Source organism: Pelodiscus sinensis, unplaced genomic scaffold (genome assembly GCF_049634645.1).
Source record: "Pelodiscus sinensis isolate JC-2024 unplaced genomic scaffold, ASM4963464v1 ctg34, whole genome shotgun sequence".
Lineage (NCBI taxonomy): Eukaryota > Metazoa > Chordata > Testudines > Trionychidae > Pelodiscus > Pelodiscus sinensis.
In genome coordinates, this window is record NW_027465849.1 from 5,737,317 (window position 1) to 5,764,860 (window position 27,544).

Genomic DNA, 27,544 nt, shown 5'->3' on the forward strand with positions numbered 1-27,544 from the left:
GTTGCCATGGGAACCCCCTGCTGGGGGAAGCAGCCTACCTGGAGAGGCCCGTTGCCAGGGGAAACCCTCCGCTCGGAGGGGGGAGCGAGCCTGCCGCGGAGAGGAGGGGGGGCGCGTTGCCATGGGAACCCCTCCCTGCCCCCGTCCCGCGGCGCGGGCCCCATTTCCTGGCGGATCACTATCTGGCAGGAAGTGCCCCCCCGCGCGGCTCCCTATGTGGCAGCCGCCGGGATCCATGATGGAGGCTGAGCGGGTGCTGGTGCGGGCCCAGCAGGCCCCGGGCCCGGCGGGGGCCGAGCCGCCGCCCCCCCCGCCGCAGGCCCCGGGCCGGCCGGCCGCGGGCTCCGGGCCCGGCGAGCTGAGCCTGCCCGGCATCCTGCACTACATCCAGCACGAGTGGGCCCGCTTCGAGGCCGAGAAGAGCCGCTGGGAGGCCGAGCGGGCCGAGCTGCAGGTGCCGGGGCCGGGCCGGGCGCGGGGAGCCGCGGGGGGTTACCGGGGCCGCCGCTGCCTCCGCCGCTGCCGCCATCTTGGAGGGAAATGGCCGACGGGACCCCGCGGGGGGGGAGAACCCCCCCCAGGATTGGGGGAGCCCCGTGGGGGGGAGGGGGAGTGTCAGGGCCCCCCCCAGGACTGGGGAGCCCCGTGGGGGGAGGGGGAGTGTCAGGGCCCCCCAGGATTGGGGGAGCCCCGTGGGGGGGAAGGGGGAGTGTCAGGCCCCCCCAGGATTGGGGGAGCCCCGTGGGGGGGAGGGGGAGTGTCAGGCCCCCCCAGGATTGGGGGAGCCCCGTGGGGGGGAGGGGGAGTGTCAGGCCCCCCCAGGATTGGGGGAGCCCCGTGGGGGAGAGGGGGAGTGTCAGGCCCCCCCCAGGATTGGGGGAGCCCCGTGGGGGGGAGGGGGAGTGTCAGGCCCCCCCCAGGATTGGGGGAGCCCCGTGGGGGGGAAGAGGAGTGTCAGGCCCCCCCCAGGATTGGGGGAGCCCCGTGGGGGGGGAAGAGGAGTGTCAGGGCCCCCCCAGGATTGGGGGAGCCCCGTGGGGGGGGGAAGAGGAGTGTCAGGGCCCCCCCAGCATTGGGGGAGCCCCGTGGGGGGGGAAGAGGAGTGTCAGGGCCCCCCCAGCATTAGGGGAGCCCCATGGGGGGGAGTGTCAGGCCCCCCCCAGGCCTGGGGCAGCCCCATGGGGGGAAAGGGGGAGTGTCAGGGCCCCCCAGGACTGGGGGAGCCCCATGGGGGGAAAGGGGGAGTGTCAGGGGACCCCCCCAGGACTGGGGGACTCCCTGGGGGCATAGGAGGAGTGTCAAGGCATTCCAGGTCTGGGGGACTCCCGGTGGAGGCCGAAATTGGAGTGATAGGGCCCCCAGGACTGGGGAAGCCCTATGGGGGGAGGGTCACCTCCCCCCCAGGAACATGGGTGGGAACCTCCATGGAGAGGGAGTATCAGGATCCCCAGGACTGATGGACTTCCCATAAGAGGAAAAAGGGAGTGTCAGAGGCTCACCCAGTACTGGGATCCCCCCCCTGGGGGGATTGGGAAATTTCAGGACCCCGTCACAGAATTGGGCTGACCCCCTGACAGGGAGAGGGGGCGTAGACCTGGGTAGAGACTGGGAGCTGAAGGGACAAGTTGGAGGTGAGTGATTAGAGGGGGATACGGAATGGGGGAGGTATTGGGATCCTTCCCCCCCCAAAGTTGGCACCCCTCAGTTGTAATTAGGGTGTTGAGCATTCCTGTCCAAGAAGGAATGAAGCGGACTGGGGGGAGGAGAGGGGTATGTGACAGTTGCCTCCCCATAACACTGAGGGAAGGAATTAATGTGTTGGGCTTTTGTATCTGTTACCCTTTAATAGGAATTGGGGTGAACTGGGGGAGAAACACGACTGTCATTCTCTCCTTAGTGACCAGTGAAGGAATTGGGGTGATGGTAAGAAATACAGTTTTCAACCCCATAGCAACTAGCAGTGGAGTTGGGGTGATTATTGGGGCCAGGCCAGGAAATAATTGATGCTTCCCAAGAGGGATTGAAGAGGGAATGGAGGTGACAAGGGGAGAAATGTAGTCATTGCCTCCCAGTACGGACAGGGGAAGAACTGGGGTAAGGATATGCATCTGTCAACCCCATGGCAACTAAGGAAGAAGGGAGAGCGGACAGCAAATACTCAGACCGGTAATAGCTGGTGGTGGGGATATGGGGTTGAGGTGGGACACTGCCATCATATCCTAGTAGAGAGCTGCAGGGAGGTCGCTTCCCTGGGTAGCCTCACTGGGTCTGGTCAAGAGGAGCAGCTTCCCAGTTATTGGTGTTTGGTGCCAAGGGAATATCACTCTCCCAGCTGCATATGTTTTAAGGAGCAGGGGATGGTGATCTCCCTGCTAGGGTATGAAGACTAGCAGGGCTGTTCTTCCCCAGTAGCTCTGGAGATGGCATTTGGATGTGAGGAACCAGAAATCTCCCCAAACAACCATGCTAGGATTGCCCAGGGATTAGGGCTGTGAAGCATTTTATTAACTTCCGTGAGCAGCCACAGCCAATGGATCTGAGGTTAGTAATATGGGTGAATTCAGCTCCACAGGGATGGAAGGATGAATTGGTTGGGATGGAAGTAGGTGCTGAAGATGTCAAGGGAATGCCCTGTCCCAAATGGCACTTTCTCAAGCCCCCCTCGAGAGGGGCAGTGAGCCAGGGACCTTTGAATGGTGCAACCCATCAGCACCTGGGTGAGAGAGTTACTATCTTCTTAAACACTGATGGGTTTGCAGGGCACAGGAGAGAGGTGAATAAAATTGACCCGATCTTGCCAACTTCACTTTGATGCCCTGTTTTCACATGGCGAACGGGTGGAAGAGGTGAAGAGTAGTAGTTTATCATCTGCCAGGCTGGAAGCATGTTGCAGGCTGTAAAACATCTCCAGAAGGTCTCAGATTTCAGGATCCAAATGGCTGCTATGGATGTAAGGCATAAACTTCTGCTTTTTAGGGTACCTGCTTGTATATGGGCTGGTTTATAATAGCTGGTCTATGTAGCAAGGGGAATTGAACCAGACCACACAGCAGGGTTTGATGCAAGCAGTGGCCTGAAAGGCAATGGATGGGACTGAGTTCTAGGTACCAGGCGAGGGATTGTAAAACCGAAGAGGGCTGGGGAGTTAAATGAGATTAAGCTACTAGAAGAGCAGCACTGTGACTTGAGTCTGGAGGGCGAGGCTGAGGAGAGCTGTGTAGGAGGGATTATGAGTGGAACAGGAAAGGGAATTGCTGATAAAAGCAAGGTGTGTCTGGGGTGCGGGTGGAAGGGTAGCAGATTGGATGAGGCCTTGGTGGGTGGGAAGAGAGTCGTGACTCAACAGCAGAGCAACTGAGCAAGAAAAGGAAGCTGGAAGTGGCATGGGGGAGAGAATTTGGATGCAGTGTTGACTGTGACAGATGCCAGCTCCATAACCCAAGCAGTGAGAATCTCAAGGAGGAGGTGCTTGAGTACTTGGGGGGGAGGGGTGTATACTGCCTCACATACTTCTATAGTGCTCTTCCTCCTTGAAGCCCTGTATAAACATTAACTCGTTAAGCCTTGTAACTTCCCCATGAGACTGTATCAGTAGCCTCAGATTGAGAAACTGAGGCACTGAGAGTCAGGTCACTTCCCATCCTCTCTACTTCTGTGTGCTGAGAACAGGCCAGGGGAGCATTGCTTGGTCTCAGAAACTCCAGGGATATCTGGGAAAGCATCAGGGATGAGGAGGGATTTGCTATTGAGGGAGCTGATGTTGACTTTACCCACGAGAGTGGTTAATGAAGAATGATGGAAAGGAGATTGGGAGGCTTTTAACAAGGGCATGTGTTGGGGCGAATGGTTTGAGATCATCTTTTGGGAGATGATACTAGCTGGCTGTGCTCACATTCTAACTTCCCTGCAGCTGCTTAGCTTTCGGATTCATCCAGCCAGCTCTGACCTCAGCCTTTCCTGTTTGGAAAAGAGACAGTTACCGTGTGGGCTAGGAAGCAAGCAATGCATTGCGTTCTGAAGCCAGCCAGTGATACTGTTGCTAACCAACAGCAACACATGGGCATGGCTCTTCAAGGGAGTTGGGCTTGCTCTCCAGCCGCATCCCACCACAAATCCTCTTGCCCACCCACATTTCATAATGGTGGGTAGGGAATGCTTAAAAGCACAATCGCAGCTCTGCCTCTGTGTCTGTAAGCACCACGGGAGCATCCTGGGAAACTGAGACTGTAAGGGACAAGGAGAGAGCATGGAAGAGGGAATGTGACATCAGCTGCAAGGGTGCAATAGCCAGGGCTGTTGGAGACCTTGCTTCAAGTCCTGCTCCACTCCAAACCTCTTGTGTGAACCTGGGCACGTTACTTAGCTTCTTTGGGTTTCGGTCCCACATCCGTAAAAGGGGCCTAATAGCGCCGCCCTACCTCACAGGTAAAGACTGTGTGGTTCTCAGATAGTCGGGATCCTGATACTATTACCCAAGGCAAACAGTGCGGCATTTCACATCAAGAGTTCCTCAGACCATCTTAACTGCTTCGCTTACCCATCCTTAAGTCGATGGATTTAGCAGTGGACATTTATTGCTAGGTGAGTTTCACCTGCGTTCTCATGCACCAGTGCAGCGGTGCATGAATTGGCTGCTCAACAATGGTACAGTGTAAATGGCCTACGTGGCCACGTGAGCAAAGAAACCTTTGCATAATAGGGTTTCTGGATTGTTGCCCAAGGAAGGTTGCAACTTCTGGCTTTCCGGCAGACCTCATTTGCTAACTTAGCACAGGCCTATCATAGCTTTCTATTGCCTCCCTAAAGACACCCTTTAGTGCTTTACATTTATATTGGTCCTGCTGTTCATAAGAAAGGATATTACAGCGCGTGCAGTCCATGGCTTTGGCAGTATAAGAGGTGGGCATGGCTTACGCTAATCTGATTCAAAGGCAGTGTACTAAAAGTCCTTCCATAAAGTTCCCTTGCTTTAGGCCTGTCTCATGTCCCACATTCCTGGTGGAAATCCTGGTGTGTGTATTGTCAGAGCAGCTCGCTTGTGATACGCTTGTACTCTTATCTCCACTCAAACCTTTCATAGCCGGGGCATGCAATGGGTGAACAGCTTTCAGGCTGTTTGAGATCTTGCTGAATTTCCATAGAGCCCTTTCAGTTATGGGTTGGTCTGAGACTTGAGTTTCTACAGAATTGATGAAACTGTAATGTTCTTCCCTTTTCCCCCTCTTCAAATACTGTATCAGTCTTAACTTTTTTTTAGCCTGTTTTTAAGATGGAGTTATCTGACAAGTAAAGTACTGACTACCTGCCTCTGGTGAACTATTTATTCTGCTCCTGGCACTCAAAGTACGCTGTAGCCTTGGTTACCTGTATGATATTTTGCATACCTTGATGTCATCTTCATAAGAACTGCATAGCTGTTTCTTCAGAGCTTCAGCCTTTTAAAAAACTATTTAAGTGGACGGTTTGACTGGACTCTAAGGAGTCTTTCAAGGAATCTTTCAATTTCATATGATCTGTGAAGTATTTTAAGCAGTCTCTGTGAGTCACAGCCTCCTTGGAAGGGAGTACATTAACTTGTGGGATTGAGTGTGGTGGGCCCAGAATCTGTGTGTCGACCCAGCAAACTCTGTGATGCGATTGCTTCCCCCAGAGCTCACCCTAGACTTAAGCAAGCCTAGACATTTTTGTGTCTGCTAGGTTCCTGAGGCATTGTGGGAAGTGGAAGCTCCTTAGGAAGTATTAACATAGGTTTCTGAGTGTGTGCGCGCAAACCAAATCTCTGAGTGGTGGTTAGCACAGACTTTTTCTAGCTTCAGAGGGTTTTATCAGTGCTAGTGAGTCAAGCCTTCTCCCTTTTCCAACTCACCTCTACTGAAGTTGGTCAGGATCCTTATCTGCGCTGTACAGAGCGGGAAACTGAGGCACTGCCTGAAGAAGGGCCTTGCAGAAGTCACTGCAACTCAGTGGCAGACCCAGGACAAGGACTCCAGATTCCTTGGCTCCTAGTTCTGCGTTTGTTCCACTTGACCAGAATTTATCCACCTTTGCCATTTGGGGGTCCGGTTTTAGCAGTCAGAAATGTTTGCAACCCCTTTGCCCTTACTAGAAATGTAAGCGCAAACAAATGCTTTGGTAGTAAATAGGGATGTGAAAGGTTAACCAGTAATCAGTTAACTGGTGGGGTCTGGAGCAACTCGCAGCCTACCACAGACAGGAGAGCTGCTTCAGCCCCTTAGGAAGCCCACCATGGAGAAGGGCTGCTGTGGGGAGGTCCGCTCCAGCCCAGCCATGCCCCCTTTCTCAGTAAAATGTTTAAACATCACGTTTAACCAGTTAACCAATTAAACGAGATTTTACATCCCTAGCTAAGTAATTGATTTCTCTATGTGTGTGTGTGTTGAGAACTCAACAGAGAATACATGACCTTGAAGGGTCAGAGGATGTGGGAAGTGGAGTGGTGAGAGATTCTTTGCTTTAGATTGTAATAAAATGTTCGGCGCCTTATGATTCTTCCTCCCAGCATCCCCCACCTGGGGGTTGTGACCCACGGGTTAAGAAACTCTGAGGAGGCTGTGGTAAGTGCTCTAGGGTAGGTTATGTTTGCAAAGGGAATTCTAGTCTTGCTCCTTGCAAGGTGATCTGGCTGGCAAAGAAGGCTGAGTTGGTGCTAGGTCAGCGGTGGGCGGCCTGTGACCGAGGGCTGCCTGCAGCCCATCTGGGTTCTGTGTGTGGCCTGTGAGATGTTTGGTTCACTGTTGCCCATGCGCAGGGTTGCCAGATTCCTCTGGTTTTCATCCGTGTTGGTTTTCCCTCACCGGTATTACTAACCTGCCCCTCACGTAAAGCCAGGGCCCGTGAAGTGAAGTGCGGGCTGATCGCACACAACACTGACTCTGAGCTGGGCGCCCCCTCAAATTCTAGGTGCACTAGCGCAGTGAGCAAAACGACCCAGTGCTGGGAGACCAGCTTGGTGACGACAGCCTGGCGGCCCACTGAGATGAAGGAGGCCGCTCACAGGGCCCAGTCATTAGCCTACGTTGCAAGATCCATTGTTGCTAGGTGGAGAGCTTGCCAGGTTCATTGGAGCAGGTGTGTGGCCGGCAGGGGAGGGGCGTTGTGGGCATGACCCCTGCGTAGATAACAGTAGTGGTCCTTTGGGGTTCAACTCTGCCCCCTGGAGCGCTGGACACCCGTAGCTGAAGCTGGACTTGTGCTGCGAGCTGACTGACTGGAGACGAATCTGTAACAGGAGCTTTACATCACTGTTTGCTGGGGCAGGGCTTAACGGAGGGGAGTGTGTCAGAACGGAAATTGGGCTAATCAGCAGAAAATCTGTGTTAACAGGCTGCTGGTTTTGCGCGAGATGGGGTTAGGGAGGTGTCATCTGGCGGACGGTGGAGCCAGCTGCGAATCTCGCCTTAGGATCTGGCAGGCAGTTTGGCATATGGCGCAGATTCCTGTGGCCTGAGCCAACAGATGGTCATTAAGTGAGAGAAGCGTTCTGTGATTGGGTTAAATTGCCTGTGGAAGGGTGAGAAAATACACACTCGGCCCAGAACGAGCAGCGGAGCATGAGGAGTGGAGCGAGATGTCCCGCGGTGGGCAGGTCTGCTGTGCAGAAGAAGGTGGAAGGAGGCCCTTGGTGTTGATGCCTGGCAGTGCCCTGGATCCACAATGCCACTGAACTCAGTGATGTGCCTGCAGGAAAATGGGCTCATTGGACATGGCTGAGGTTTTAGCCGTGAGGGGGGAGGAGAGGAATGGGTTTGTGGGAAAGGAGCTGGAAGTCAGGACTCTGAAAGGGGAGTGGGGTGGAGTGGCAGGAGGGGGCTGAGTCAGGCTGTCTGAGTTCTACTCTCCCCTCTGGGTGGGGAGTAGGGTCTGGTGGGATAGAGCAAGGGGGGGCGGGCTGGGAGTCAGGGCTCCTGGATTATACTCTCCCCGGAGCATTTAGGAAACTGACTCGTACAGAAATGCCCTGGCTTGTCTGCTCAACAACAGGCCGCTGGAGCACATCTTCTGCTCTCCGTGCTGGCTTCCCGTAGAATATCCAGTCCAGTGCAAGGTCTTCAAAACACTGCCAGGCCCAGGCCATGTGGCTCTATAACATCGAAAGCTCCGGGAGGAAGCCTCTGGTGGACAGCTCTGCTTCTCTGGTCTGAAGGACTCTCGATGATAAGAGCAAAGCTGGTCCGGGTGTGGGGGGAGTCGTCTCTGGGAGTGGTCTGAGACTGCAGACTGAACTCCCCCAGAAACTATGGACTGTCACAAAGCTCCCCGCCAGCCATTTCAAATGCAAGGCACATTTCCTTGACCTGCCTTCGGTACACACACCAACGAATACCTGTGTATTAAAAGAAAAAAGACCCCCCCCCCTATCAAAACCAGATAGTCTCCTGCACGGCACTTCTCCGTCTGCGGAGAGGAGGAGAGAACAGCACACGATGGATGTGGAGTCATGGTGCACTGCTGGAAGGCACACTGATACTATGGTGATAAGCACTGTCAAACCCTTGTATAGAACAGACCCGAGTGGGGGCTAGTGGTTAGAGCAGCCCGGGGGGAGTGAGAATGCAAACTCAGTTTTCAATCTGAGACTCTGCTCCTGCTTTTCTATGTGGGATTCTGGGCAGGTCACTGCACCGCCTGAGATATCTGTACAATGGAGAATAACCGCTCTGCCTTTTCCCAGATCCCTGTGTTATGGGGGCGATTTGCTGTCAGATCCTTGGATGAAAGTGGCCGGATAAGTTAGCGCCTTTGCCCTGGGCTGAAGGGAACGTTAGTGGCGTATGTAGGCAGCGGGGTTGGTATAACTGGCACTGCTTTGGGGTGCTGCTGGAATAAGTAAAAAATAACCATCCTTTACTAATTTCTAGCCTTTCCCATATGGAGATCTCCAAGCACATTAAGACAGACGGGGGGTGAGGACAGCATGGATTTGAGCCACAACCTGTGCTCCAAACCCTTATGGGACCAGGGTGACCTTGGGTTTGGTTCTTTTCCTACAGGCACAAGTGGCATTTCTGCAGGGAGAGAGGAAGGGTCAGGAGAACCTCAAGACAGACCTTGTGCGCAGGATAAAGATGTTGGAGTATGCCTTGAAGCAAGAGAGGTAAGGTAGGAATGCCCTGGAGGGCTGTGGCTTTGGGGCATGGGCTGGTCACTCCCCACGTTTTTGGGGGTCCTTGGAAACACCCCCAGCTGGGCAGACTCCAGCTTCATTTTCTGCAGCATCAGAACAGGTGCAGGGAGGCCTTGGCTTTCAGAGAGGATCTTGTAGCCTGTGAGGCCCTCAGAGTTAGGGTGTGAAAGGCTCAACCGTTGGGTATGTTGCCTCGAAACCTACTGCTACTGCTGTTTCATGAGCCCACCTGCAAGAGTTTCCAAATGGTGATGGGTCCAAGTTCACCCCTCACCCTCCTGCCAAAGGGGGTCACTGGCTCCTAGGGAATCACAAAGAGGCCAAACTGTGGTAAGGATCTGATTCTGGCCCTGGTCCAGATGGGAAAGCTGGACCAGTGTTTAGATGAGAAGCACATTGACTCCTGAGTTCAAGTCCAAGATCTGAGGGGAAGTGTTGCCCGGTGGTTAGAGAAGTAGTGCACAAGGGGTCAGGGCCAGTGTTCCCTGTAAGCTGAGCGCTTGGGTGGCCACTCAGGAAAGGTTCAGGTGCTGTCCAGCTGATTAGCAGAGCACCCACAGCCGGCAGCATGTGATTCTACTGGTGGTGCCCATTCGCACATGCTTTGGTGCACATAACATTTATTCTGCACACGGATGGAAAAAAATAGAGGGAACATTGGTCAGGACTCTTGGGTACTGGTCTGCACTCTGAGGAGTGGTTAGATCACACTCCCTGTATGACCCCCTGTATTGCTTCACTTCTTTGCGCCTCGGTTTCCCCCCTATAATATGGGAATCATACATTGCTTCAGTTGCTTTAGCTTCATGTCAAACTTAAATTTTCCACATTCACTCAAGGTCAAAATACCACAAGCTGAAGTTTGGAACAGAGCCGAACCAAGGGGAGAAGAGAGCGGATCCGTCAGAGCCAGGTATTGTACCATGCGAGTCCTCTCCTGCCCTCAGGCCCTATGGGTTCTGCCCAGTCCCCTGCTAACGGACACAGACATGCTGTCTGTGGCTATGTATAGCGAGGGTGTGGGATGCCAGGGGCTCTTGCCCTCAGGGATAGATTATTTCCATGGTGTTAATCTAGCACCGACAGGCAAGGCCTTGGGTTTGAGGCTGGTCCAAAGCTGTAGGTGGTTTACTGAAAAGCTGGTGCCGAAGCCTGAATGGGGTCTCCATGGTGTGTTTGCAACATCCTTTCTTTGCCTTCCTCTCAGTTTCCAATGGCCCAGCGGAAACGTCTTCACTGGAAAGCAACCCACTGGTGTGGAAAGAAGGGCGCCAGCTGCTCCGGCAGTGAGTATGACAGACCTCTGCAGAGGAGGGGGGGGTATCCCGGAGAGGGGTCCAGTATGTATGCAGGGGCCCGGGGGCAGGGCTGGCCCGTGCAGTTGCCTGTTCTACTGCAGCTACGCTGCTATGGTTTCTTGAGCTAGCATTGATCTAGCTAACATGCAGCAGCTTTGTGGAATAAAGCGTGGTGCTCCGGGGAAGGCTTAGGGCGCTAGGGAGGCGTTGCATCTCCTTTTCCACCCCCTTTTGTACAGATGTCTTTAAATTTGGGAAGGAGAGTATTGAACACCCTCATACTTCTCCCCAGTAGTTAGCTACCATTGGACCTATCCAGCTCCAGTGGAGGTACAGAACATTCTGAGCAAAGAAACAATTGACGTTAGCATTTTCTGCGTCGTCACTAGGTTCCTGAGTTAACACATGCGCTGAGATGAAAGGGACAGTTTGCAAGCCTCTGAGCTATTACTTCTAGCTACTGATAATTCCTCTTTGGTGCCACTCAGCTTACAGTTTTGTGGTTTTAGATCTCTGAAATACACAAGGATGCAAAAATGCCCTGCCCGGACTCTGGGCTCCCTGGTGTTTCTGCCCAAAGACCTTGACACTAACTCTATCAGCTCTAAAGGCTTTTGGATGCTGCCTCTGCAGCTTCCAGGGCATGGGGCACAGTTCTGCAGCAAGCTGAAAACAATGCCTGAGGGGAGGACCCCTCTTGGTTTGATCTCACCTGGTCTAAACCATAATTCTAGCCCTAGCCCCCTGAGAGTCAAAGTTTCCCAGTTTGCGGGGTTGGTGCAGGCGCATCTCAGGAGTGTGGCTGTGTCCTGGCAGAGCAGCAAACACTCCCTTTGCAGGTGAGGAATTGCTGCGCACGTAGCTTGGGCGGTAAGTTCGGGCTTCATCTGGACCCCCCCCCAGAAGCAAGATCCCCGTATGGCCAGGATTGAACTGAGATACGGAGCACAAGCGATGTGCCTGAGGTGACCCAACAAGCCTGTGGCCGAGCTGAGGGGGTAGATCCCAATTCTCCCGACTCCCAGCCCTGTGCCTTACCCGCAGGCCCGCTCTTCTTCTCTGCTGCTACGTTCCTTCAATGGGGCATCTGTCCGGTGGCTGGGAGAGCCACCGCTGGGTGAGGGGAAAACTCCGTTGGCAGGGGGAGAGTTGTCTCAGGCTGCACCCTCTTCCAGAGAGACTCCGTGGGGATCTGCCTGGGTCTCCCCCATGTCTCCCTAAGTCTGTGCAGCCTTCTTGGCAAAGAGGGAGAACAAAGGGCCACGAGGGGCAAGTTCATGGGTCTGTTGTGCTGACTCGGAGGAGTCCCTTTTCCCTGCTGTGTCCGGCTCCGGAGCGACCGCTGACTTGCCGTGTCTCTGCAGTGCACGGAGAGCCACAGACGGAGTGTTCTCATTCTTGGCCCTAGCGCTCAGCTCGCCTTTCCCGCCCGCAGGTACCTGGAAGAAGTGGGCTACACAGACACCATCCTGGACATGCGCTCCAAGCGAGTGCGCTCCCTGCTGGGCCGTTGCTCCGTGGAGCTGAACGGCGCCGTGGAGCCTAGCGCCGTGGGGCCGAGCCCTGCCCCGGGGCCCGCTGGGCTGAGTGGGGGAGAGTCCTTACTTGTCAGACAGATCGAGGAACAGATTAAAAGGTGAGCAGGCAGCCCGCAGTCCTGTCCAAACATCTTGGTGTTCTGCACAGGGCACCGTGCTTCCATACCTACTCCTGAGCCGTATCGGCAGCTGTGCCCCTCTGCGCTCGGCTTGTCCCATAGGGCAGCTGCATGGCGGGGGAGCTGGCTGGTGGCAGGGGTATCTCACCTGGGGCCGGTCTGTTAGATGAGGGGTGGTTCTGGTTGGTGGGGGAGCAGCGTTTCTGCTGGACGCGTTCAACCCACAGCCTGGCAGGTCGGGGGGGGAGTGATGCTCCAAGTGGAGGGAATATCCCTGCTGCAGAGAGGGGTCTTGGCTCTAATGCTGCTCAGTAGGAGGGGTGCTGCCTGGAGGGTCCTTTGCTTGGTGTCGGCCTGCTGTGGGGGAGCTGCCCCCCTGGGGGGTTTTGCTGCGTGTTGTGTCCCATCCCCAGTGGGATGTGCAGCTGTTCACTGCTGAATGCGGCATGTCCAGCCGCAGGGCTCCATGGAAGGGACCTCTGGGCATGGAAATCTTCTAGCACAGGAGCAGAGCAGGGTCCTCGGAGGCTGGTCCCAGCTGCTTGAGGACGGTGCGACAGGAGACAATGTGGCGATACCCACCCATGGGGGACGTTTCTTCCCAGCCCCAATCAGTTAGGACTCAGCTCGTGCCTTGAAACGGAGGTCTGTAGCCCTTCTCCCCAGCTCCTGCCAGGCAGCTGCTCTTCTTTCCCTCTGCCCAGTGGGCCATGCTGGGTCAAAGGGCTGCTCCCTAGTGCTGGCCTGGTATCATGAGAACATAAGAACGGCCAGAGCAAATGTCCATCTAGCCCAGTGTCCTGTCTTCCCACAGCGGCCAATGCCAGATGCCCCCAGAGGGAATGAACAGAACAGGGAATCAAGTGATTCATCCCATCGCTCATTCCCAGCTTCTGACAAATAGCGGCTAGGAATCCCATTCCTACCCATCCTGGCTGATAGCCATTGATGGACCTCACCTCCATGAATCTATCTAGCTCTCCTTTGAACCCTATTAAAGTCCTGGCCTTCACCACATCCCCTGGCAAGGAGTTCCACAGGTTGCCGTGTGTTGCACAAAGTCGTACTTCCTTTTGTTTGTTTCAAACCTGCTACCTATTCTCCCTCTGGCAGGAACGCTGGGAAGGAGACGAAGGACCGGATGAGCAGCTCGGTGATCGACAAAATCCCCTTCCTCCAGAACTGCGAGGATGAGGACAGTGATGAAGAGGAGGATCAGGAGGGCCTTCCTCTTGAGACCCAGCGGCAGCACAAGAAACAGCGAGTAAAGGCAGGTCTCACGAGGCTGGAAAAACATCACGTTTTAGGCATTAAGGAGTCCTAGGCCACTCTAAGAACCATTCCCAATAGGTTTCTGAAAGCTGGAGCCAGACATCAGGACTCCTGGATTCTATCTCCTCTCTGGAAGGAGAGTGTTGTGGATTGGTTAGAACAACGGGTCCGGACTCCTGGGTTCTGTTTCCTGCTTTACTACTTCCTGCTTTGCTGCAGGCCAGGCCAGTCCCATGCCTCAGTTTCCCCTCTTGACTAACGAGATTAATATGCTCCCCTCTTTGGAAAGTGCTTGGTAAGAAACCTGTTGTTCCTGGGTTTGCTTTGGCAGCCGGGTGGGAAGGTCCCCCCTGCGCTCAAGGCGAAAGCGCTAGCAAGGATGATTGCTGGCCTTCCTCTAGCATTTTCCTTGGAGGTTCTCAAAGTGCTTTCATTAACCCTCACACTCCGGGGTGCCCCAGCATTACAGATGGGGCACGTGAGGCCCAGAGCAGGGAAGTAGCGTCCCCACTCAGAACCCAGGAGTCCGGATTCCCAGCAGCACCCTTTGCTCTAACCACTACGCACGCTGCAATCCCAGAGGTCGAGATAGCCAGGAATCAGGACTCCAGGTCGCAGTCTCCGTGTTCTCCCCACAGACCCACTGGGGAAATGGTGGGTTTTTTTGCAGGGTTCTTTGGTCCTCTTCTATCCATCAAGTATCTCTGGCTTCCAATGAGACCCTGGCTGCCGTAACACTGGGAGACCTGAAATGATTTCATGCTCCCAACTCCAGCCTGTCCCACGGCGAGAGGGGCCTGCTGCTACATCTGGGGGCGGGGTAATGGGGTGTGCCTACCACATATGCACAAAATCCTGTGCCGCGTTCATGCGTGTGAGCAGCTGTGGTCCTAGGCTGCCTTGTGTAGAACAGTGCCCCCTTTTAGTGACTGCGGCCGTACTTGCACGCACCACGATGGCTTTCCCTGGCCACGTGAATGCTGCATGCAGATGCGATCGGCCCATCTCTAAAATAGATATAGGAATTGGAAAAGGCTCAGAAAGGAGCAACAAAAATGAGCGAATGGAACGGCTGCCATATGAGGAGAGAGAAATAAGACTGGGACTTTTCAGCTTGGGAAAGATACGACTCAGATTGAGGTCTATAAAATCATGACTGATGCAGAGAAAGGATAAGGAAATGCTGTTTACTCCTCTTTTTTTTTTTTAACACAAGAACTAGGGTCACCAAATGAAATTAATAGGCAGCAGGTTTAAAACAGACAAGAGGAAGTATTTCTTCACCCAATGCACAGTCAACCTGTGGAACTCCTTGCCAGAGGATATTGTGAAGGCCAAGACTATAACAGGGTTCAAAGAAGAACTCAATACATTTACGGAGGATGGGTCCAGGGATGGTATCCCTAGCTTCTGTTTGCCACAAGCTGGAAGTGAATGATGGGGGACGGATCACTTGATGATTCCCTGTTCTGTTCACTCCCTCTGGGGCATCTGATATTGGCCACTGTCTGCAGTCTGGACACTGAACTAGATGGACCTTTGGTCTGGCCCAGTAGGGCCGTTCTCGTGTATTGTATCTTCATCCCATAGCCCGCCCGGATTGAACAGTCTCCCTGGACCCCCACCCCAGGTCTGAGTTGGTCAGTCCTGTGGGCTGGTGTCTTTGCCTTGTCTCGCTGGGCTGCGGGAGCAGGCTAAGCTTGGTGCCCCCGCCCTAAGCTAACTCCCTCCTGTCTGTGTTGCCAGCTTGCCACGAAGCCCCTGATGCCGGAGGTGGAAGACGAGGACGACGACGAAGACTCAGAGGACGCCTTGAATGAATTTGACTTCCTGGGCTCTGGGGAGAACGGCGAGGGCTCGGGGGACGCCCGGCGCTCTGGAGATGGCACTGAGCTCGGTACTGGCAGTGTGTCTTGGGTCCTAGGGCTTCTAGCGCCCACCCGCCCTGGAACCGGCACACCCTAGGTCTGCGCCTTCCTGCAACGGGGCTTCCCTGCTTCTTGCGCCCCCTACTCTGCATGCAGGGCTGCCGGGGCAGGGTAGGAGGAAAGGGGCTGGTGCCCTAGGGCCCAGAGCTCTGGGCCGCAGCTGCTACTACTGCGGCAGCAGCAGTGGCCAAAGCCCTGGGCCCTTTTAAGTCACCTAGTCCCCAGACCTGCCTCTTCTGCCTTTGCCCCCCCCTTGCCCAGGGCCCCACAAAAACATACCCCAGCCTCTAGTGGCCCCCATTAACCATCCATTGACTCCCTTCCATTGCAGCTTACATCCATGTGTCCTCCAAACTAAGTGCCGGCCCCTTTGCAGTGATATCCTTCCTGTATGTGCAGCCAGCTCCCCGGTCCCCTGTGCACCTTCCCCACAGCTGAGCCAAGCTCTGCAGAGAGCACAGGGGCTGTTGGGAGCCCGCATGCCTGGGTTCTGTTCCCAGCTATAGGGAAGGACTGGAGTAGTATGGCTGGCATAGGGGGCTGAGGGTCAGGAGGCCTGGGTTCTGCCCCACCTCTAGGAAGGGAGTGGGGTCTAGAGGTTAGAGCAGGAAGGCTGGGAGTCAGGCAGGGTCCCTTTACTCTCAGCCCCCTCCTGGATCATTTCTGTTCGTCAAACTCCCTCCGGCTCATTAATATCCCCATGGTGCCTAGAACAGCGTGTAGATCCCAGAGTCCCATCCAGCCATGCTGCCCTGGGATCCTTGCACACACTCCCACTCGGCAGGGTCCGTTGTGCGACCCAGCAGCAAAGCACACTGCAAACTGGGAAGGTTCCTGGCCAGGTGGGAGAGCCACCCCCATCTCTGCTGCGGGATCTGGAGTTCCCTGTCCCTCCCCTCCCCTCCCACCTGTCAGAGGGGAAAGACAGACTTCCTGAGGAGTTACCAGCAGCCACAGCTGTTCCTGTGTCCGGTCTGGTCCGGACCATCCTGTTTTCCCCTCGGGCTGCCCTCAGCAGGAAAGCACTGAGCAGCTGTGCTTCCTCTTGCAGGCTTGGATGGCATGAAACATTCCCCTTCCCCCACTCCCGCATCCATCCATAGGCGGTTTCCCCTCCCCCATTCCAACCAGCCTGGCTTCCAGCAGCTCCCAAACAGGTCCTGAGCCTTGGGCCTGAGTGTCTTCCGACGCGAGCGGCTCTGCTTCCCTGTACCACCTCGTGTTCTCGGGGAGCTGAGCGCTCTCCGTTTCCTCGGGCTGCAACGAGCCAGGCAGCCGCCCAGCCCGCACCGGAAGCAGGCGCGTCGTCCGTTTCAAGGCATGAGCTGAAGGCAGTTCTGGGCCAGTGCCGCTGGCTGCTGGGAGCAGGTCACGCCTGTCCTCTATGCTGGCAGCCCACAGAAAGTGACTCCAGTTCAGGGCCCAGCCAATGGGAAAGAGCGAACGCTCCAGGATGCGGAGCATGGCTGCTGCTGCTGCTCCTCCAGCACAATAGAACTTTGTTACCATCTGGGTAACGCCTGTCGGTGCAGGGGACAGAGCATCCTCCCGGGCCGGTCCCCGACTGTGGAACAATCCCCCCTCTCCTCAGGAGTTAAGGCCCCTCCCAAATCTGCTGCCGTTTGCTCCTGGTGCGGAGCAGAGCTCTGACCCGGCTCCTGTAACAAACACAGAGCCGTGTGGATACCAAAGCAGTTCCCTCCCCTCCCTGCCCCTGGCGGGGTAGAATGAGCCCCAGGGGAAAGATGGTCGTTGTCAGTTACTGCATGACTGAAAGACGCCCTGGTGTAGTCATGCAAGCGAGATAAGAGCTCCCATAGACAGAACAGGTCCCAGACCGGTCCCTTGGGGACTTTTCCTCTTTGCAGGTTCCAAAGCCAGAAGGGACCCTTGTGACCTGACCCCCACGTAGCATAGGCCACGGGGCTTTGCTGAATTCATTCCCCTTTTTGCATGTTTCTCTCTCCCCCTGTCTGGTGAAAGAATCCCAAGAGCAGGGGGAGCGTGAAACTGACCCGTGCTATCAACTGTAGAAAGGCACTGGAACAAACAGGGAGAAATTCCTTCTCTCTGCTATCACGACCCCAGATGTTCACAGTGCCTCCGGCAGGCAAACCAGGTGGTGGTTTTTGCTTTGAACGGGCAGCGTTCCTTTCACGTGGCCGGGGAGCGCACACCAGTGCTATTCCAGAAGTCTGGTCCTGATCCCAAAGAAACGACTTGTTTGACCAGGCTGCCACTGCCTGGATTTTAACTTTCCTCCCTGCTCTTTCCTACCCCTGCAGAGAGCCAGAGAGTTAAGCTTCAAGGCATACTTGCTGACCTCCGGGACGTCGATGGGCTCCCTCCTAAACCATCCATTCCATCTGCCATCTCCAGTCACCTCAGGTCTCACGAAGGTAACACCTCGCCTCTTTGTCTGCCTGGGCTGGGGAGCTACTAACCCTGTTCCTGGCTGCAGGGAGGGAGAAGCTGGAGGGTCCATCACACTGAGGCAGTCTTGTTTCTCTGGTCTTTGGACCTCTTCAGCCACTCCCCAGCTGTAGAGGTGCTACCGGCGGCCTCTTACTCGGGGTGCCCTGGGGTGCTTGTCAGGGTGCACACCTGGAATACCACCGTCTTTCCTACAGTTGGAAACCCGCTCCCCCCCGGTACCCCTCCGGTTAGCTCTTCCCCTTCTCTCCTTGCAGCAGGGTCTCTTGGCTTCTCCTCGGACGTGTTTATCATGGACACCATTGGCGGAGGGGAAGTGAGTCTGGGGGACCTGGCGGACCTGACCGTCGCCAACGACAACGAGCTCAGTTGTGACGTGAGTAGCCGGTGTCACTCCCTCGCCCCTGCATGAGCATTAATTAGTGTGGCTTGTGGTGCCCTGAAACGCTGTGGGCTGCTGTTGACATCAGCCAAAATGGGTAACTTGAGCTGAAGAGAAGCCCTGGCTCAGCAGTTATGACTCTTGCCTGGGACATGGGAGACCCAGTTTCAGGTCTCTACTTTGCCACCCAGTGTGACCTTGGGTGAGTCACTTAGTCGCCCTGTGCCTCAGTTTCCCCATCCATGAAGCAATTTATAAGGTGTATTACGGTAACGCCTAGAAGCCTTAGGTATGGCCCAGCGTACTAAGTGCTGTGTGAACAGACAGTAATGATAATACCCCTGCCCTGCCTCACAAGGGTGTTGAGAGGATAAATATTGCCTGGAGCTGCTATATCACAGTGATAGTGACCATATAAGGACCTGGTGTAGTTAGACAGCATACAAATGCTTGGGATAATCAACAGAGCTTCAGGGGCAGTCTGCTGCTGGTCCCTGCCGGGGGCTCTTACTGGAAATGGAAGGAGGTGGCTTGGCCCCATTCCGAGGCGAAAGGGAGCATAATGCAGCCTTGTTTTGTGTTCCCAGCTGTCGGACGGCAAGGACGCCTTTAAGAAGACCTGGAATCCCAAGTTCACCCTCCGGAGTCACTACGACGGGATCCGGGCCCTGGTTTTCCATCACACCGAGTCCGCGCTGGTCACCGCCTCGGAAGACGGCACGCTGAAGCTGTGGAACCTCCAGAAGACCGTCGCTGCCAAAAAGTGAGCCTTGTCTGGAGCTTGGGGGCATGCCAGGGCCAGCGGGAAGAGCGGTGGGGGGCGGAGGGATTGCCAGGCAGACGGGGTGGCTTCCACCACACCCTTTAAAAGCCAGCTCTGGAGAGGGGAAAACATAAACACGCCCACTTGTCTGCCAGCTAGGCACCCACCCCACTGGCACCCACCCCATGCTGGGTACAGGGCTGGCTAATGGGGAAGGGGGGCTGTTGGCTTGATCTGTTCACAACAAAAGTCCCTGCTGCTGAGGGAAGGTCACACGTTGCACCCTGAGCCTTTCCCTGGGGGCCCTGAGCCTGTTCTGCTGGATGGTGGAGTATAAAGCTCCCAGCCTTGCCAGCAGTGAGTGACCCCCCCCCCCCCAAAGGAACCTGGGCATCCTCCTAATCTCTGCCCTTTCCTCCTGCCCCAGGAACGCCGCGTTGGATGTTGAGCCGGTCTACGCCTTCCGGGCACACAGGTGCGTCACCGGGTGTGAGGCTGATGCCTGGAACCGCTGCCCAGGGGGATCTCTCCTCGCCCAGGGGCCTGAATCCATGACGCTCCCCCCAACGAACTCTGCAAGCCCAGAGCGCCACGCCCATGCCCCCGCATCCCTGTGCAGCCTTGGGATCAGAGCTTGGAACCCTGCTCTTGGCCATCTGTGATTCAGTGAAGGGCTGAGGCTTAAACCTGCTAGAGGTCGGGGGGAGAAGGTCAGGGCCTATCCTGGCCCCCCGGCCTGCCCACAAGAGCAGCTGCTCTGTTGGGCAAGACTGGAGCATTAAATTTCTGGAGTGCCAGCAGAGGAGCATGGCCACTAGAGGGCGCTCTGATTCCGCCTCCTGCCCAGCGCTCAGCTGGGAGCTCCTTCCCCCTGTGGCCGGCTCAGCCCGTGTGGCCTGCACCCACGCCCCATCCTACAGCTTTGCAAGTCCCCTTCCCCCCCACTTCCCCCTTCTTTCTTTGCCCCATTTCCTTCTCCTCATTTCTGGGGCTGTCTCGTGTCTGCAGGGGCCCGGTGCTCTCCGTCGCCATGGGCTGTAACAGCGAGTACTGCTACAGTGGAGGGACGGACACCAGGATCCGCTTCTGGAAGGTCCCGGATTTGGGCATGGATCCTTACGACAGTTATGGTGGGTTCAGGCAGCTTCTGTCCCTCCTCTCCCCGGCAGACCCCCAGGCCCGGTCTGTCTGCTGCCAGCGGGGAGGAGAGGCTTGGGGGTGGCTTTGTCTCCCCGGGAATGCTGGGAGTTCTGCAGAGCTGGGAGGGCAGAGTGGCAGTGCTGAGGAGTGGGCCAGCCAACGCCCAATAGACGACTGTGCTCAGGTCTGCTGAGACGTGGGGACGAAGGAGACCGCTGCCCCAGAACCCGGGACTCCTGATTGCTGACACCGCTACCAGGGGTGGCTGGGGGAGACTAGGCCCCCCCCCCCCCCCCCCCCCCCGCCCGAGGCCCTGCCACTTCCAGGGGCCTGAAGCTGCTCACGCCCCCCATTGTCAGGAACTGATGACTGCACCTGATGTGTAGAAATCTCAGCCTTTTGTAAGACCTGGGGAGACTACAGCTCCCAGCATGCACTGTGGCCTGGCTGCTGCACTGGAGGTGGAGCACTGTATTCTGGGAATTGTAGTTTAAAGTGAGGACGTGGCTGCACTGAGCCCCTCAGTGTGTGGGCCACATGAGGTCTCTGGAGCAAACTAGCATGAGGCTCCCCAGCTGGGAGCCAGGATGCCGTGTGACTCCTCCTTGCCCCCGGCTTTGTTTCCGGCTCAGATCCAGGAGTCCTCAGCAACGTGCTGGAAGGCCACACCGATGCGATCTGGGGCCTGGCGTTCAACGCTTCAAAGAATCGCCTGGCGTCGTGTTCAGCAGACGGCACGGTCAGGATATGGGACCCTAGCGGGAACCCGCCCTGCCTCAGCACCTACAACACAGAGCGTGGTGAGCAAAGCCCCCCGGGACACCGGAGCGTGGCTGGGAAGGGGGGGGGTGTTCCTGACCAGATTAAGGAACAGGAGGGGGAGCTCTTTCGTCTTGGGTCAGGCTTGACTTCAGAGCTCCAGCACAGTCCTTAGGGACAGAGACAGGCAAGATCTGGCCTGTGGGCTGGATTCAGCCCACCAAGCCTTTGGATCTGGCCCACGGGTCATCAGGACCCTCAGGCAGGCTCCCTGCCTGCTGCTGGGGTCATGCGCCCCTCTGCGCTGGTGGGGGGAGGAGGAGCGGATGGACTTTGTCCCCTTACCCAGCACAATCATTACAGCTCCCATTGGCCTTTCCTGCACCCGAACCTTGCACCCCAAACACCTGCCCCAGGTCGCACTCCCCTCCTGCACCCAAACTCCCTCTCAGACCCCTCCTCCTCCTGCACCCCAGAGCTCCTTTCTGACCCCAGCCTCGGTCCCAGACTCTGCCCCCCGCCCCCCATAGAAAAGTGCGGCCTTTGACCTCTTACCATGTGGCCTGCAGAAAAGGACCTGGGGGTTACAGTGGATGAGAAGCTGGAGATGAGTCAACAGGGATCTTGTAGCCAGGAAGGCTAACGGCATATTAGGGGGCATTAGGAGGAGCATTGCCAGCAGATCTAGAGAAGTGATTATTCCCCTTTATTCAGCTCTGGTGAGGCCACATCTGTGTCCAGTTCTGGGGCCCCCACTATAGAAAAGATGTGGACACATTGGAGAGGGTCCAGCGGAGGGCGACAAAAATGATTAGGGGGCTGGAGCACATGACCTCTGAGGAGAGACTGAGGGATCTGGGTTTGTTTAGTCTGCAGAAGAGAAGAGTGAGGGGGGATTTGAGAGCAGCCTTCAACTTCCTGAAGGGAGGTTCCAAAGAGGATGGAGAGAGGCTGTTCACCATAGTGAGGGATGGCAGAACAAGGAGCAACGGTCTCAAGTTACAGTGGGGGAGGTCTAGGTTAGAAAAACTATTTCCCTAGAATGGTGGTGAAGCACTGGGCTGGGTTCCCTAGGGAGGTGGTGGAATCTGCATCCCTAGAGGTTTTTAAGTCTCGGCTGGACAAAGCCCTGGCTGGGTTGATTTAGTTGGGATTGGTCCTGCCTTGAGCAGGGGGCTGGACTTGATGGCTCCTGAGGTCTCTTCCACCTCTTTGATTCTATGATTCTAAATCTTGGCATGCCCCCCCCCATCAAAAGTTATTGCCCACTCCGCCTAGGGAGCGTGTGCAACAGGTAGTGGAAGAATGGCCCATTGGTTAGGGCACTTGCCTAGGACTTGGATGACTCTGTTGCATCCTAGTCTGCGTTGGTCACTTTGTCTCTCTGTGCCTTGGGTTCCCCATCTGTGTAATGGGGATAATAGGCCCGCCCTGCCTCGCTGACATTGTGAGGATCTAAAGAATGGACAGTGCTGATACTACCGAGGCTGGGAGCCACACACGTACCTTAGCTAGGTGCCTTCGCTCTTGTGGGCATTGAAGATCCCTCGGTAACTTCCCGAAGATTCATGATGCTGCCCTGTAACTCTGGTCAGATTCAGCTTGAGGAATGCCAACCCTCCTCTGTAACAGACCTCGGTCGTTCTTTGCTTCCTACTGTAAAATACATGCCGTTGCTGTGTGCACGGGACATGCTCCGCCCCTGAGATGGCTGCATTTTGGGGGTGGAGAAGCTGAGACCAGTGTGTCCGTGGGGTTGGAATGCTTTGCTCTGTCAGGCGCTGCAGCAGGGGTCTTGGTGGGAGCGCATGACAGTGGACCCCGTAAGGCATCCTTCATTGTTCTGCTGTGTCCTCACCCCTCCTGCAGAGTACGGGATCCCAACCTCTGTTGTGTTCGCCAGCACGGACCCCTCCCATGTTGTGGCCGCCTTCCGAACGGGGAATACGGTGCTGTATGACCTGGAGACCGCCCGGCCCATCCTGACGCTGGAATCCAGAGCTGCCACTGGTGAGCCCGGGGGACTCCTGGGTTCCACTCCCTGCTGTGTGAGGGGAGGGGAAGCTAGTGTGTGCTTTGAGATCCAGCAGCTCAGTGTGTGCTTTGAGATCCCTCGCTGGTAGGTGCTTCTCCAGCTGGGGGCTGCGAAGAGGGAGAGGCGCGGTTGGTCCTAGGCAGGGAGCTGCTCTCGTGTGGCCGGCGATGGCGCACGGATGGTTCCGTGGTAACCTGCCCCCTCTCCCGTGTTCTGAACTAGGCGTCTGTCAGATCAATCACGTCGTGAGCCACCCGAAGCAGCCCGTCACCATCACGGCCCACGACGACCGAGGGATCCGCTTCTTGGACAACCGGACAGGTAGGGCAGCTGTCGGCCAGCGCGGGCCGGGTTGGACCTGACTCCTGCAGCCCGCTGCCTCCTCTCCACCCACCCCGGCTGTGCTGATCCTGAGCTCCCACGGACCGAGGAGGGCCTTTCTGCCCGTCCCATGGGACCGTCTCTTCCACAGGCCTGAGAGTCTGGCATGACTGGCCTCCAATGTGCTTTGGGTCCTGCCCTGGGCAGCTGGCGGGTATGGGGGCAGGGTTCCCATGAAGCCAGGTGTGTAGGGCCCAGTCCCCTTGTGCTGCCTGCCATCTACCCAGGGCACATGGGTGAGCTTCCCGCAAGCCTATTGCAGGGAGACTCACTCATGGTGCGACGGGATTGGCTCTCGCGAGGCCCATGGCCCTAGCCCTAGGCTCCCCTTGCCTACCTTGAGCAGACACCGTCTGCAGATCCAGTGGCTCCCAGCCCTTTCCTGCTCATCCACTGCGGGTGTCACTGTCTCCCCCTTCCCCAGGAGACGCCCGTCCCCTCTGGCCAGCCAGGGGCCTCTCTATGCCCTCCCCTTCGAGTGCCAGGCCCTTGGGGAATCCAGCGCTGTGGGGAGAACACCCTAGTGGCTGGAGCAGAACCACAAGGAGGTGGGGGGAGCAGGCCGAGTAACCCTCTCTGCTCGCCTTGCCCAGGGAAAGCCGTCCACTCCATGGTCGCTCACTTGGACGCTGTCACCTGCCTGGCCGTGGACCCCAACGGGGTCTTCCTCATGTCGGGAAGTAAGTGTGTGTCCCCCTCCTCCTGCTGCATGCGTCTGGCCCGCTTTCGGCCGCGAGGGGGATGGGCAACGAGCCATGGTTTCAAATCCAGCAGTGGCTCCCGCTGGGGGAGAAGAGCGGGGGGACTGGAGTGCAACGAGTTTGCTGGGTCTTGGGCACGGGGCCTCCCCCATGGTCTGTGGCAAGAATAGACCTGCCCTCTTGGCTGCACCGGAGGGGTTGAGGGCCGAGCAGGCATGGAGGCGGGGCTCTTCTCGCACCCCCCTTCTCCGCCCCCCCAGTACAGGGAGTAGGGCGGGGCACGTGGCCTGCCACTGCCCCCGCTCTGCGTGCTGAGTGGTAAGTGGATCCCCAGCCAGCTGACTGACCAGAGTGTGGGGTGGGGGCGGGGGAGGTCTGGGCTTTGCAAGCTGCCAGTTGGGCTGTGAGGGAAGAGCTGGGAAACGGGAGGCAGGGCTCGTTAGTGCTAGCCCCAGCTCTGGAGGGGAGTGGGGTCTAGTGGTTAGAGAGGGGGGGAGCAGAGAGCCGGGACCGCTGGGTTCTGGTCCCAGCCCTGTGGGCGAGTGTCTCCCCACCTCTGGGTGACGGCCGCCGGCTCTTCCAGGCCACGACTGCTCGCTGCGCCTCTGGAACCTGGACAACAAGACGTGCGTGCAGGAGATCACGGCCCACCGCAAGAAGCACGAGGAGGCCATCCACGCCGTGGCCTTCCACCCCAGCAAGCCCCTGATCGCCAGTGCCGGGGCCGACGCCCTGGCCAAGGTCTTTGTGTGAGCGCCGGAGGATCCCACAGGTGAGCGCGGGCTGCAGGACAGTGCGAGGCCAGAGGCCAACCTGTCCTGCCCCCTCACCTGCCACGGGCCTGCTCCTCTTGTGTCTCCCACCAGGTGGGTCCCCAGGACTCTCCAGAGGTGCTAACCCTGTCTGGCGAGGCGCAATCCCCCCCCACCTCCCCACAGCTCAGGACCTGCTGCCAAGGGGCGGCTCTTCGCATCCAGTGGAGTGGCGAGGACACGCGTGGCTGGGGAGGGCAGGAGGGCAGCCCCGTGTGCGCCCCTCCTTGTGCCCGCAGGGCCCAGCAGCCAGACTGAAATATTCTCCGCTGGTTTCAAGGTCGCTCGTTTTATTTCCCAGCCAACGAGCGGAAAGTGTTTAGGGCCAGGCACAGCTAACGGCGGGGAGGGACAGGCCCCACTGTTCCATGACGTTGGGCACCTCTCCCTGGCCAAGCACCAGGGCCGTCCTTGCTGCCCCTAACTCACCTAGGCCGGGCTCTGCCAGGCCACAAAGTAACCCCCCAGACCGCATGGTTCCCAGGCCCTCCAGAGCTGTCTCCTGCCTCCCGGAGCTGTGCTCTGCCGGCCCCCAGCCCAGCTGCTGCACTAGCTCTCGTCCCTCGTGTGCGGGGCTGGGGGCAGCTTAGCGAGCACGGGAGAGCCGGGGGGGCACTGAGTGGAAGAGGGGGCCAGCTGGGCGGTTGCCCAGAGGGACCGGGGGTAAGAGGCCCTGTTGGGTTGCGTGGGCCAGGCCTGGAGCAAGGCAGTTCCCAGGGAGGAGGGTTACAGCGGAGGGGCGTCTGATCTGGAGCATTAGTCTCTAGGGCTGCTGCTGCCCTCAGCCCAGCTGTGCAGGCCTGCTGGCCTCCCATGGCTGAGCTCCTCCTGGCCCTGGCCTACTTGGCGCTGCCCTGGATCTCCGCTCCAGCGGGTCCTGGGAGGCAGCCCTCGGCCTCCTCCGTTCTCGTAGCAATAATCCCTTCCCGGCTGGGGCGGGGGTCTGCGTGTGACACTACTGCTCCCTTGGCACAGGGGTGCGCGTGCCTGCCCTGTGCCGGCGGGGCCTGCTCATCCATGCACGGTTCTCCAGCCCTCCTACTGCAGCCTTGTGCTCAGCCGGGCTCCTGGAGGGCTCCCCCCAGAACACTACACCCCCATGCTGGTTCCTTGTCAGCACTGGACACGAGCAGGCTGGGGTGGTACCCGGGGGCTGCTCCGGTCTCACACACGCCCTCAGTAAGCCAGCGCCAGCCGGCTGCACGTTCCTCTGGGCAAGGGGGGGGACAGCCCTGCATGGAGCCCCCAGTGCTCAGCTGGTTTGGGGTGGAATCCCCCTCGCCCGCAATAAAACCCACGTTGCTGGGGCTGAAACAGCTTCCCTCCCGCCCTCAGCCAGCGACCTACGCTCTGCCTCTAGGCTCTGCCACGGGCCACCCCCAGCTGCATCTACCCAGGGTGCGTGTGTGTGTGTGGGGGGGGGGATGTGAGGTAGCAGTCCCCCCCCCCATCACTAATCCACCACTCCCACTGAGGGGGCGGTTTAGCCTGCGGGGCAGTGGGGCCTAATGGTTAGGGTCTGCTGGGAGTCAGGACTCCTGGATTCTGTTCTCAGCTCTGGGAGGGGAATGGGATCTAACGGGGCAGGGCTCTCCTGCGTTCTGCTCCCACTCCAGCATTTCCCTTTCACTGTCCTGGGGGGCTGCAACTCTTGCTCTCCGGCCCCTGTGTGCAAAGTGCATGGTGCTGCTGCGTGTTCCCCTCACCGCCTCAGGAACCACCTCCCACGTCTCAGCAAGGGCAGCTTCCACACGTGGGCCGGGCCGCCCTGTCCACCCCCCTGAGGTGGAGCAGGAGGGCCCCAGAGCCTGTGCCATGCAGAATCCCATGACAACACAGAGAAGGGGGGAACTAAAGCTCACTTGGGTGGCAGGGCTTTTCCAAACCTTTCCACGGCGGCGCGGGTGGGGGCTGATTCCACCATGGCCGCAGGGGTGCAGGTCCCTGCGTCCTGTCGGTATCCGGTGCCCTCTCTTCTTCCTTTCATCTTATCACCTGTAACAAAGAAAATCTCCTTGTATATTCTGTACAAACGAAATCCGATGGAAACCGAACCCAGAGACACCTCAAGGGCTGACGCTAACGTGACCACAAACCATGTTATCACTGTGTGATAGTCTACTGCTGGCATTTTCAATCCGGCTAGCGCGGGCCGGCTGCCAGCTCTGGAGACTAGCCGCCCTCTGGCAGTCCGGCCGTGTCAAGGCGGGGGAGCGCCCCATGAAATCGAGTCGCTAGCCGCTCTTGAAAACCTCGGCCTACGCCCCCAATATACTGTATGTATCTGTGTGCTGTATTTATCCAAACTGAGAGCACTCGCCTTTTTAATGCCGTTGAACTTTTTATTGTATATTTATTTGACCTCTTTGGGTTTTTTTTGTCCTGTTTTAATCACAAGACTGAATCGTATGTGAAAAATCTGCCTCAATAAACCCCCCTTTGGAATAAGAAGCAAGTTCTTTCCCCTCCGGGTGCCTGTATTGAGCCAGATCTTCACAGTTCTCTTTGCAACGCAGCTTTGTATAGAGGGGGCCACACTCCCCAGCTGAAATGCAGCCATCTCTGCAGTGCAGCATGTAGGGAGGGGGCAAAACGCACAGCCAAACCTCTAGGAAGCTTGTAGCACTGATTTCCACAGGGGCCCAGCCCCACAGAGCTCTGGGCCTCAGTTCCCTTCCCCCCACGCTGGGCTGGCATGTCTGTGAGGTTTATTTATATGGCTGGATGGTTTATTTCTTACCAGTAGGTTTGAGCGGTGCTTTTAGCTGCCGCTGCCAGGAAACTTCCCGGACAGAACCCAAGTGCACCCACCCACGGCTTGCATTTATTTCCAAGCAG

General features: G+C 57.2%; 2 protein-coding genes across 13 annotated transcripts in view; one reads left to right on the forward strand and one right to left on the reverse strand.

The window, feature by feature from the left end:
- FKRP (fukutin related protein) overlaps positions 1-547 on the reverse strand; it is a 68,297-nt gene extending 67,750 nt beyond the window's left edge. For 5 of the 10 annotated variants that reach the window (XM_075915018.1, XM_075915017.1, XM_075915021.1 and 2 more), the window contains exon 1: positions 39-196. The gene's annotated coding sequence lies outside the window, so the exon portion shown is untranslated. Of the gene's footprint in view, positions 1-38; positions 228-496 lie in introns of those variants that run through there. The other 5 variants (XR_012898883.1, XR_012898882.1, XM_075915013.1 and 2 more) reach the window with 4 other exon arrangements.
- STRN4 (striatin 4) lies at positions 204-27,161 on the forward strand. 3 transcript variants are annotated; one of them, XM_075915008.1, is made up of 18 exons: positions 215-454; positions 9,012-9,115; positions 9,985-10,058; positions 10,353-10,431; positions 11,879-12,079; positions 13,214-13,370; positions 15,119-15,269; positions 17,586-17,699; positions 17,991-18,109; positions 18,703-18,878; positions 19,306-19,353; positions 19,887-20,008; positions 20,651-20,818; positions 22,647-22,787; positions 23,035-23,133; positions 23,787-23,873; positions 24,478-24,666; positions 24,761-27,161. In XM_075915008.1, exons 1-17 carry the CDS (start codon positions 215-217, stop codon positions 24,645-24,647), a joined length of 2,250 nt encoding a protein of 749 aa, XP_075771123.1. In that variant the 3' UTR covers positions 24,648-24,666; positions 24,761-27,161. The 3 variants fall into 3 exon arrangements, with proteins under 3 accessions (XP_075771124.1, XP_075771123.1, XP_075771122.1); XM_075915009.1 differs by having other exon boundaries at positions 204-454; positions 17,994-18,109; positions 24,478-27,161; XM_075915007.1 differs by having other exon boundaries at positions 24,478-27,161.
- The last annotated feature ends 383 nt before the right edge of the window (positions 27,162-27,544 follow it).